The 12398-nt window shown below is 47.4% G+C and overlaps 1 protein-coding gene across 1 annotated transcript in view; it reads left to right on the forward strand.

Annotated features, from left to right (window-relative positions):
- The window catches only part of MAP3K2 (mitogen-activated protein kinase kinase kinase 2), a 73841-nt gene that overhangs the window by 33674 nt on the left and 27769 nt on the right, over positions 1–12398 (forward strand). The window contains exons 8-11 of the mRNA XM_038751070.1: positions 3784–3863; positions 8408–8475; positions 10115–10207; positions 10412–10613. Coding sequence (XP_038606998.1) covers positions 3784–3863; positions 8408–8475; positions 10115–10207; positions 10412–10613 — 443 coding nt within the window. The remainder of the gene's footprint in view (positions 1–3783; positions 3864–8407; positions 8476–10114; positions 10208–10411; positions 10614–12398) is intronic.

The following is a 12398-nucleotide window of genomic DNA, read 5'->3' on the forward strand; positions in this document are numbered from 1 at the left end:
AAAATAAATAGCATTGTAAATATATGTGCTGTAAATGACAGCTATAGACATAAGTGGTGTGGGGCTGGGAGGGGAATGAATAAAGGGAGCAAGTCAGGGCGACACAGAAGGGAGTGGGAGAAGAGCATAGAACAGTGCTTTGCACATAGTAAGCGCTTAATGAATACTATTTTTAAAAAAAGAGGAAAGGAGGGCTTGGGGAAGGCCTCTTGGAGGAGATGGGCCTTCAGTAATGCTTCGAAGGTCGGGGAGAGTATAATTATCTGGATATGAGGAGGTAAGGCGTTCCAGGCCAGAGGCTGGACTTGGGCGAGAGGTCAGCAGCTAGACAGATGGAGATGGAGATACAGAGAGAAGGTTAGTACCAGAGGAGCCAAGTGCGCGGACTGGCTTTTAGCAGGAAAGTAGTGAGGTGAGGGTCGGAGCGGGCAAGGTGATGGCTGCTTTAAAGCCAATGGTAAGGAGTTTCTGTTTGCTGCAGAGGTGGATGGGAACCACTGGAGTTTCTTGAGGAGAAGGGAAACGTGGCCTGAACGTTTTTGTAGAAAGATGGTCCGGGCAGCAGATTGAAGTAGGGACTGAAGTGAGGAGCGACAGGAAGCTGGGAGGTCAGCAAGGAGGCTGATACAGTTTTCAAGGCGGGATAGGATAAAGGGAGATTGGATTACCATGGTAGCTGTTTAGATGGAGAGGATAAGGGTGGATTTTAGTGATGTTATGAAGGTTGAACAGACAGGATTTAGTGATGGATTCAATATGTGGTCGAATTAGAGAGAGGAGTCACAGATAATGCCAAGATTATGGGCTTGTGAGATAAGAAAGATGTTGGTGCCATCTATAACGATGGAAAAGTCAGGGGGAGGAAAGACTTTGGGTGGGAAGATGAGGAGTTCTGTTTTAGACATGGTAAGTTTGAGGGGACTTGAGAACATCTAAGTGGAGATGTCATCAAGGCAGGAGGAAATGTGAGGCTGCAGAGAGGGAGAAAGATCAGGGCTGGAGATGTAAATTTAGTTAGCATCCGCATAGACGTGGGAGTTGAAGTCATGGGAGCGAATGAGTTCTCCAAGGGAGTGGGTGGAGATGGAGACTAGAAAGGGACCCGGAACTGAACCGTGAGGGAGCCATGGGGTCAAAGGAGGGCTTTTTTTTTTTTTTAGAAAGGAGAATCATGGGTTCCGTTTGCAACCAGTGGGGAAGAAACCATTGGAGAGCATATAGTTGAAGATGGCAGTTGGGGAGGTAAAAAGGAGAGGGGGCAATGTTTCGATAAGGTGTGAAGGAATGGGGTCAGGTGCACGGGTGAATTTTGAGAGAAGGCAGGAGATCTCCTCTAGGGATACTGCTGAAAATTTGGGAGAGTTGGGGGCGAGATTGGGGAGGGGCAGGGGAGATTTTAGGGAGATCCTGCCTGATAGTATCAATTTTCTCAATAAAGCAGGTGGCCAGTTCATTAGTGTCAGGGAGGCGGGGGGTCAGGGGGTTTGAGGAGGGAGTTAAACATCTGAAACATATATGTCCATATCTGTAATTTATTTATGTAAATTAATGTCTGTCTCCCCCACTGGACTGTAAGCTAGTTTTGGGCAGGGAATGCATCTGTTTATTGTTATATGGTACTCTCCCAAGCGCTTAGTACAGTGCTCTGCACCCAGTGCTCAATAAATACGATCGAATGAATGAATGGAACAACTGGTGAGGGCGATGGGCATGGGGTGGCAATAGGGATGGAGAAATAATTTTGCCGGGTAGAGGAGAGGGCAGAGTTTAAAGCATGCAAGGATAAACTTGAAGTGGACCAAGTCGGCCTGATATCTGGATTTCCGCCAGCAGTACTATGTGGCTCGTGCACAAGAGCGAAGGAGGCAAACTGTGGAGGTGATCCAGGGTTGTGGGTTAGTGGTACAAAGTCGACAAAGTAGTGGCAGCAACGTGTCCTGCCCGCAGCAGACTTAAAGTCTAGGATCTACAAAGCGCTGTTGTAAAGCCAGCGGGCCTCCAAATGGATCTACCACTGTGGTTTTGCCAGACACATTGGTATTTTTTCTTATGGTATTAAGTGGTTACTATGTGCCAAACGCTGAACTAAGCACTGGGGTAGATACAAGATAATCAGGATGGACACAGTCCCTGTCCCACAGTCTAAGGGGGAGCAAGAAGAGGTAACGAATCCCTAATTTGCAGAGGAAACTAAGGCCCAGAGACGTGATTTGCCTAAGATCACAGAGCAGGCAAGAGTCCGAGCCGGGATTCCCTGTCTGACTCCTTCGTCCGTAGGTAGGAGCAGACATGTGAAAGATATTCAAAGCCTTTTATTGCTCAGGAGGACGGGTTTGTTTGAAATAAAAAGAGCATCGTTCAGGGTCACCTTATGCACGGATTAGCGTCACTGATCATAAAAAGGAATCCAGCAGAAGGATGGTTAACGGAGGCTTTTCCAGATGAAAAATTAAGCATTTGAATGGTCATCTGGGGTGATTTCATAAGTTTTTCTACATCAGGGCAGAATTGTGGATGTGAGGTCTTAGTTGTTAAATGCTCCTCTGTCGGTAAGTAGATAATTATTCAGATTTTACAGTTTCATTTTACCTGTGGTGTGGTGGAAGAAGCTAACAGAAAGTACTGTTCTTCCATGTAAACTGGGACAGTTTACTGGGTCACGCTGTACAGAAATCTCATTAAAAATCAACTGTCTTGCAGCCAGTTTCCGTTCGGCAGCAGCTTAACAATAAGTGGTTACCGTTGATTGACTTTTCCACAGCAGGGAATCGCTGTGTGTAGAACTTTTTTTGACTATCTGCAGGAACTGTCCTTGTTAAAAATGCTCAGGTATAAATACAAGTAGACATATCAGAAAGCCCAAAACAGGAATCTTCATGGTGTCCAGAGGACTTTTTCGCCTTTTCATAAATGTCGCAGCCTCGGAAGTTTTGACATTTTTTCGGGTAGCCCGTATGGTAGTTTAATATTGCAGCGGCTGCTACTATTTTTGCTGCCGATCAAAAAACAGTTCGAGCGCACAAACTAACCACAAAGTCATTTGTGTTAGGTTTGGGTGGAGCTATTGTTTCGTTTTTCAAAAAGCAAAATTTCCAACTGGGGAGTCTTTTGAGTCAAACGGAACAGATGCACATCTGTTGAGTTCTTTTCCTCATGGGAACTTGCTCTTAATCAGTGTGCAAAGCTGTATACTAAGCACTTAGAAGGGTACAATAAAGCCGAGTTGATAGATACTTTCCTGCCCACAACGAGCTGACAGTCTAGAGGGGGAGACAGACATTAATGTGAATATATAAATTACAGATATGGCCCTAAGTGCTGTGGGGCTGAGGTGGGTGGGGGGGTGAATAAAGGGTGTACATCTCTTCCAAGAGGTCTTCCCTGATTAAGCCCTCCTTTCCTCTTCTCCCCCTCCCCTCTGTGTCGCCCCGACTTGCTCCCTTTATTCATCCCCAACCTCAAAGCACTTTTGTCCATAACTGTCATTTGTTTATTTCTGTTAATTCCTGCCTCCCCCTTTAGACTGTAAACTCATTGTAAGCAGGGAATGTATCTGTTTATTATTCTGTCGTACTCTCCCAAGTGCATAGTACAGTGCCATGCACACAGTAAGCGCTCGATCAATGCAATTGAATGAACAAATGAATGAAGCGTAAGGGCTGTGCAGAAGGGAGCGGGAGAAGAAAGGAGCTTTAACCACTTGACCCCCTCAGGCCCCCTTGCTATCTCCTTGCCCTCTCCCCTTCCAGTCAGAGTTTTAGTATGTGACTCCTCTGTTTCTAGATGTTGGATCCGCTGTCTTTGAGCAGTCCTGAAAATTCCGGCTCCGGGAGCTGCCCTTCCCTCGACAGCCCGTTGGATGGGTAAGCCTCTTCACTTCACTTTGACATCATTTCACCATTGGCAAGTGGCTTCAGGCCTCCGACGAAGAAGATGAGCCATTTATCCGTAGGCCGGTCTCGAAAGGCATAGGGAGATGTGGGAAGAGAGAATGTTGGTCAAGGCTGTGGGGATTCGGTCAGTGGGGTTTATTGAGCACATACTGTGTGCAGAGCCCTGGGCTGAGCACTTGGGAGAGGACAATACGGGCAGAGTTGGAAGACCGTGTTTCCTCCCCACAAGGATCTCTCAGCCAGCCAGTCAGTCAATCAGAGGTATTTATGGAGTGTTTATTTTGTGCAGAGCACTGTACTAAGCGCTTTGGAGAGTACAGCACAACTGAGCACGCCAGTACAGCACAGGAGCTTCCAGTCCAGAGGGATTAACCTTAGACTGTGAGCCCACTGTTGGGTAGGGACTGTCTCTATATGTTGCCAATTTGTACTTCCCAAGCGCTTAGTACAGTGCTCTGCACATAGTAAGCGCTCAATAAATACGATTGATGATGATGATGATGATTAACCATGAGCGAAGCAGCGTGGTCTAATGGCAGGAGCCCACGCCTGGGAGTCAGAAAAACCTGGGTTCTAATTTCAGCTCCGCCACTTGTTCACTGTGTGACATTGGGCAAGTCACTTCACTGTTGGGTAGGGACCGTCTCTGTATGTTGCCAACTTGTACTTCCCAAGCGCTTAGTACAGTGCTCTGCACACAGTAAGCGCTCAATAAATACAATTGATTGATTGATTCTCTGTGCCTCAGTTCTCTCATCTGTAAAAATGGGCTTTGAGACCGTGAGCCCCTTGTGAGACATGGAAAGCGTCTGACCCGATTGGCTCGTGTCTACCCCAGCGCTTAGTACAGTGGCCGGCACAGAGGATACGCTCAACAGATACCATAAGAAAACAAAAAATCATAAGAAGAAATTGGCCGTCCACTCTTGAAAGGTAGTGTGACTGGAAAACGGCCAGTTGTAGAAGGCGCCCACAGATTCTAGGGGTGGAAAAGCCTTAATCTGTAGTTGTGATATCTCTTTGACCGGTTCTTTTAAGAAGCAACAGTCTTTGTCTCTCTCAGACCGCGTCCCAGTCCCATTTAACGTAGACTCCCTGGCGCAGAAGAAATTGACGCTTTAAAGATGATCCATAGAACTGTACGTTCTACTGTGCCTTGTTAATTTTAATCCCATCATGTATGCAAATGGTTGGCCAGCTGTTCCTTGGGGTAGCGGGGGAGGATGGGCAGCCTACAGGATAAAATGGGAGTAGTAAATAATACATGAAAATCTTTACGTTTCTTAGAAACACCCCGTTTTTACTTAAAGATGAAAGCAAAGCTTAAACCGTGTGTGGGTGTAGATGTAGATGAGAAGCAACGTGGCTCAATGGCAAGAGCCCGGGCTTGGGAGTCAGAGGTGGTGGGTTCTAATCCCCGCTCCGCCACTTGTCTGCTGTGTGACCTTGGGCAAGTCACTTAAGTTCTCTGTGCCTCAGTTCCCTCATCTGTAAAATGGGGATGAAGACTGTGAGCCTCACATAGGACAACCTTGATGACCTTGTATCCCCCCTAGTGCTTAGAACAGTGCTTGGCACATAGTAAGCACTTAACAAATACCAACATTATTATTATTATTATTATTATTATTATTATTATTGTTATTTCTGGCTTTCCCTTTTTAAATCCGGGGAAGAAACGAGCACTGAGCCGATCCCTAGGGGGCTTGGAATGAAAACGTTCAGGGGTTCTTTCCATCTACGTGTCAAGACAAGAAGCAGCGTGGCCTAGTTGATAGGGCCTGGGCCCAGCACTTCTCTGCTCTTTGACCTCGGACAAGTCACGTCACTTCTCTGGCCCTCAGTCACCTCATCTGGAAAATGGGGATTAAGACTGGGAGCACCCTGTGGGGCGGGGACAGGGTCCAACCTGATGATCTCGTATCTTCCCCACTGCTTAACATATTGCCTTCCCCAGCCCAGCCCGCACCCTCCGCTCCTCAGCCGCTAATGTCCTCACCGGGCCTTGTTCTCGCCTGTCCCGCCGTCGACCCCCGGCCCACGTCCTCCCCCGGGCCTGGAATGCCCTCCCTCTGTCCATCCGCCAAGCTAGCTCTCTTCCTCTGCTCTTCCTCTGCTAGCTCTCTTCTCTTGCCTCTCTTGCCCAAGGCCCTGCTGAGAGCTCAAGGCCCTGCTGAGAGCTCAAGGCCCTGCTGAGAGCTCACCTCCTCCAGGAGGCCTTCCCAGACTGAGCCCCTTCCCTCCTCTCCCCCTCGTCCCCCTCTCCATCCCCCCATCTTACCTCTTTCCCTTCCCCACAGCACCTGTATATATGTATATATGGTTGTACATATTTATTACTCTATTTATTTATTTATTTATTTATTTTACTTGTACATTTCTATCCTATTTATTTTATTTTGTTGGTATGTTTGGTTCTGTTCTCTGTCTCCCCCTTTTAGACTGTGAGCCCACTGTTGGGTAGGGACTGTCTCTGTGTGTTGCCAATTTGTGCTTCCCAAGCGCTTAGTACAGTGCTCTGCACATAGTAAGCACTCAATAAATACGATTGATTGATTGATTGATTGATTCCTCCCTTCAAGGCCCTACTGAGAGCTCACCTCCTCCAGGAGGCCTTTCCAGACTGAGCCCCTTCCTTCCTATCCCCCTCGCCCCCCTCTCCGTCCCCTTCCCCACAGCACCTGTATATATGTATATATGTTTGTACATATTTATTACTCTATTTATTTTACTTGTACATATCTATTCTATTTATTTTATTTTGTTAGTATATTTGGTTTTGTTCTCTGTCTCCCCCTTTTAGACTGTGAGCCCACTGTTGGGTAGGGACTGTCTCTATATGTTGCCAACTTGTACTTCCCAAGCGCCTAGTACAGTGCTCTGCACACAGTAAGCGCTCAATAAGTATGATTGATTGATTGATTACCTGGCACGTGGGGAGAGCTTAACAAATCCCCTTGTTAAGATGTATCACCATTATTATGTTATGAAGATACCATCACTGTGGTGTGATAAGGCGGTCTGCTGCCTTCCCCCTAAATTCTTCCTCCAGTGTGGGCTCTGGTACGTTTTAGTCTTTCACGAGGGTAATAATGGATCAGGAAACAATTGGGAAAAATCACCTTCCTGAAATGGCTGACTGTTTGGGAGCACGCGGATGGAGCGGGCAGCCTGTAGCCGCCTCCGGTCTGGGCTCCGAGGGCTCCTCCTTCTGGGATCCCGGAGCTGGCTCAGATCCTGGGCCTCCCCGTTTCGAATAATAATAATTACCGAGTTTAAGCGCTTACTACACGTCAAGCACCGTTCGAAGCACTGGTAAATACGGGCTTCTCACTCTGGACACATGGGACTCACCGTCTAGGTAGGAGGGAGTGGGAAGTCATCCCCATTTTTGCAGATGAGGATGCTGAGACACCGAAGCGATTTGCCCAAGAACACCCAGCAGGTGTGTGGTAGAGCCGGGCTGAGAACCGAGGTAATAATAATAATAATAATGGCATTTATTAAACGCTCACTATGTGCAAAGCACTGTTCTAAGCGCTGGGGAGGTTACAAGGTGATCAGTTTGTCCCACGTGGGGCTCGCAGTCTTCATCCCCATTTTGCAGATGAGGTAACTGAGGCACAAAGAAGTTAAGTGACTTGCCTAAAGTCACACAGCTAAGTGGCGGAGCTGGGATTTGAACCCATGACATCTGACTCCAAAGCCCGGGTTCCTTCCACTGAGCCATGCTGGTCCTCTGACTCCCAGGATTCTGCTCTTGTATATATGTATATATGTTTGTACATATTTATTACTCTTTTTATTTATTTTACTTGTACATATCTATTCTATTTATTTTATTTTGTTAGTATGTTTGGTTTTGTTCTCTGTCTCCCCCTTTTAGACTGTGAGCCCACTGTTGGGTAGGGACTGTCTCTGTATGTTGCCAATTTGTACTTCCCAAGCGCTTAGTACAGTGCTCTGCACATAGTAAGCGCTCAATAAATACGATTGATGATGATGATGATGATGCTCTTTCCACTAGGCCATGTTGTTTCTCAATGAAACCAATTGATAGATTTCATTTTCTTTTTAGATGCCGCTAGACCGTAAGCTTATTGTGGGCAGGGAATGTGTCCGTTTACTGTTATATTGTACTTTTCCAAGGGGTTAGGACAATTTCTGCACACAGTAAGCACTCAGTAAATACAGTTGGATGACTGAGATGCCAGAGCTGATCAAAACCTGTGTCTGCAGTCAGACCTCATTTATAACCTCCTTAGCGCTCATGTATATATGTCTGTACAATGGATTTTTTTTTGATTACTGCAATAGTCCATGTTTTATGTTCCCGTCTCTCATTAGTGTTCATTCCTAATGGGCCGAGAATATTTCACTTTGTTTTCTTACCATTCCCAATGCGCCAAGCTGATACTCAGCAAATGCTACTACTGCCACCTGCTTATGTTTAGATTGGTTTTCGATTAATTTTCAATATCCGGTCAATAAAGCATGTCGTTTTACACATACAGAGACAGCTATCCCAAGTCGCGAATGCCGAGGGCCCAGAGCTATCCAGATAATCACCAGGAATTCTCAGGTAAGAGACTATTCAAGTAATAGCTGCAGCTGAATGCGTTTCACCGATTGGGTTTGAAACAGTGTTTGGGTAAATTATAGTAATCCTCAACAGTTTCTTTGTTTTAATCTAACGAAAGTAGATCCCAAGTTTTTTTAACTCTGTTTGTAAAGGACATTATGATGCTTTCTGTGCAGGAAAATTTGCTTTACTACATGAAAATGTATTTTTTAACTTTGCATTGTAAGGCATGTATTTAGTCTCAGGTAGTTACATAGAGGTAACTGTGGACCTCATTGGAAGCAGCGTGGCTTAGTGACAAGAGCCCAGGCTTGGGAGTCAGAGGTCGTGGGTTCTAGTCCCGGCTCCGCCAGTTGTCAAATGTGTGACCTTGGGTAAGTCACTTAACTTCTCTGGGCCTCAGTTACCTGAGGATTAAGACTGTGAGCCCCACGTGTGACAACCTGATTAACCTTGTATCTCCCCCAGTGCTTGGCACATAGTAAGCACTTAACAAATACCATTATTATTATTATTAGCAACTGTGTCTAAGTTGAAGGAGAAGGGAGAACAGATATTTAATTCCCATTTTACAGATGAGGAAGCTTTCCTCATTCTCCCCCCTAAACTCTGCCTTCCCACTGACTTTCCTATCACCGTAGAGAACACCGTCATCCCCCCTGTCTCTCAGACACCCAGCGTTGGCATTATTCGCAAATCATCTCTCCCATTCAACCCACGTAGTCAACCTGTCACCAGATCCTGTTGCTTCTACCTTCTCCACATCTCTAGAAGCCTCCTTGCTCACCTCGCTTCCTCCCGTCTCTCCCCTCTCCAGTCCTCCTTTCTCTAACTGCCGCCCCGCTCATTTTTCTGAAGAAACGTTCCATTCACGTTTCCCAACGCATCAAGAACCTCCAGTGGTTGCCCATCCACTTCCACATCCAACAGAAACTCTTTACCGTTGGCTTGGAAGTACTCAGCTCACTCCCTCCTACCTTGCTGGTCTATACGCTCATTAAGCACTTGATATTCACCTCACCTTCAGGCCCACAGCACTTACATACATATCCAAAATTTATCGTAATGTCCGTCTCCCCCTCCAGACTTGTTCGATCATTCATTCAGTCGTGTTTATTGGGTGCTTACTGTGTGCAGAGCACTGTACTGAGCATTTGGAAGAGTACAATACAGCAATAAACAGACACAGTCCCTGCCCACAATGAGCTTACAGTCCACAGCCTTGTTGTGGGCAGGGAGCGTGTCAACCAACTCTGTTGTATTGTACTCTCCCGAGTGCTCAGCACAGTGCTCTGCACACAGTAAAGGCTCAGTAAATACTATTTATTTAGTGCCTATCTCAGCCTGTAGCACAGTATTCCTCAAGTGTTACTGTGATTTAGTTCTGATCTAGAAATTGACAGCCGAATTTTGAGGGTGGACTAAAGCATAGAAAGTTTCTTTCTTTTGTGTGATTTTAATTCTCAATGATGGTGACTATTAGATGAGGTTTTTTTGTTTTTACATAGCTATTTAGCTGAACCTAAATGTGGAAGGAGGGAAGGGTGTTGGCAGGATGGAACGTTCCTTTTTAAATTCTCTAGCTTGCCAGTTTCCTCTGGATTCCTCAGTTGCAAAGTGACTTTTTTGTTCCCAACAGACTACGATATCCCAATCTTTGAGAAATTTGGAAAAGGGGGCACTTACCCAAGAAGATACCACATTTCCTATCACCACCAAGACTATAGTGATGGTAAATATGGAAACCTATCAGGCGCCAAAGCCAGGGTCATGTTTGGGGGGGGGGGGGGGGGTTTGATTTTGGGGGCTTTGAAGTAAGCTCGCCGGCCCGCCCGCTCCCCTCTGTTAGGGGAAACCGGCGGCCCCCTGGAAAAGCCGGGAAGCACGTCAGCCGCCCCGTTTAAGCCGGTGCTCCCTCTTGCTTGTTTTCTCTCAGGCCGGAAGACATTTCCGCGGGCCAGGAGGACCCAAGGGACCAGCTTCCGGTCCCCGGTGAGCTTCAGCCCGACCGAGCGCTCGCTGAGCACCAGCAGCGGGAGCAGCATCTTCACCGCGGAGTACGAGGAAAACCGGACCAGGAGGCGGGGCAGCGACATCGACACCCCCGCTCTGACCGTGATGGACATCAGCCCCCCCCAGCCGCTGTAAGTCGCCGCGGGAATCCGGCCCGGGGTTGCCCCGGGATTTCGAAGGGTCATCGGCCCGAGGAGGATTATCAGAGCCGACGTTCGGTACCGGAAGCCGCTTCCGGATTTTAGGATCGGATTCATTTGGTGGTAGTTAAGCGCTGACTAGGTGCCAGGCACTCTGCTAAGCGTCAGGGGAGATCGGGGTATTTATTGTGTGCCTGGCATGTGCAGAGCCCTGTAGTAAGTGCTTGGCAGGGTACAGTGCGACAAAGTGGGCAGACCCATTCCCTGCTCACAGTGAGCTTGCAGTCTAAAGGGGGAGATAGACATAAATATAAATGAGTAATTTATCCTAGATACAAGATAATCAGGCTGGACTCAGTCCGCATCCCACACGGGGCTCCCAGCTTTAATCCCCATTTCACAGGTGATGCAGCTGAGGTACAAAGAAGTGAAGTGACCTGCCCGAGATCACACAGCAGACAAGTGGCGGAGCTGGGATTAGAACACAGGTCTTTGGTCTCCCAGGACCAGACTCTTTCCACCGTGCTGCTTCTCACAATGACTGTGCTGTCAGGTTTGGGTTGGAATTTCAGCAAGGGGAAGCATAGGAACGGTCAGTCAATCGTTGGTGCTTATTGAACACTTACCATGTGCAGAACACTACTAAGAGCTTGGGAGAGTACAATACAGTAGAGTCGGTAGTCACATTCTCTGCCTAGAAGAAGCTCACAGCATAGAAGACATCACACTGTATATGTGATGTCCTTCCCTTGATGACCAAACTACCTTCCCATGATGAACAGATTTGCTCCCTCCCCCCTCTGTACTGAACTCAGGCGAGATGGACATTGGAAAATGAATGTCCCTTCTGCCCTCCATTCAGGCAGCCTTTTGGAACTCTTTCACTTCCACCTCTGTCTCAGAGGTCACCAGTGATCTCCTTCTTTCCAAATCCAACAACCTCTACTCCATCCTAATCGTCCTCCCCCTCTCAGCTGCCTTGGACACTGTGGCCCACCCCCTTCTCCTGGAAACATTATCCTGCCTCGGCTTGACCGCACTGTCCTCTCCTGCTTCTCCTCCTATCTCTCTGGCTACTCCTCGGTCTCTTTCGTGGGCTCCTCCTCTGCCTCCCACCCCCTAACTGTCCCTCACGGTTCAGTTCTGGGTTCCCTTCTATTCTCCGTCTACACCCACTCTCTTGGAGAACTTAAATTACCTGGCCCCTTCTTCTGTTACCTCGCTGATTTCTTACTCCAGCCCAGCCATACACTTCACTCCTCTAATGCCAACCTACTCACTGTACCTCGATCTCTCTAGCTTGCTGCTGACCCCTCGCCCACACCCTGTCCCTGGCCTGGCATTCCCTCCCTCTTCATATCCAAAAGACAGTTACTCTCCCAACCTGGAAAGCCATATTCATTCTTTCAATCGTATTTATTGGGCACTTACTGTGTGCAGAGCACTGTACTACTACTACTAATAATAATAATGGCATTTATTAAGCACTTACTATGTGCAGAGCACTGTTCTAAGTGCTGGGGAGGTTACAAGGTGATCAGGTTGTCCCACAGGGGGCTCACAGCCTTAATCCCCATTTTACAGATGAGGTAACTGAGGCACAGAGAAGTTAAGTGACTTGCCCAGAGTCACACAGCTGACAGTTGGCGGAGCCGGGATTTGAACCCATGACCTCCGACTCCAAAGCCCGGGCTCTTTCCACTGAGCCAGTACAATACAGCAATAAAAAGAGACAGTCCCTGCCCACAACGGGCTCACAGTCTAGAGGGG

The sequence above is a fragment of the Tachyglossus aculeatus genome, chromosome 1 (genome assembly GCF_015852505.1).
Source record: "Tachyglossus aculeatus isolate mTacAcu1 chromosome 1, mTacAcu1.pri, whole genome shotgun sequence".
Lineage (NCBI taxonomy): Eukaryota > Metazoa > Chordata > Mammalia > Monotremata > Tachyglossidae > Tachyglossus > Tachyglossus aculeatus.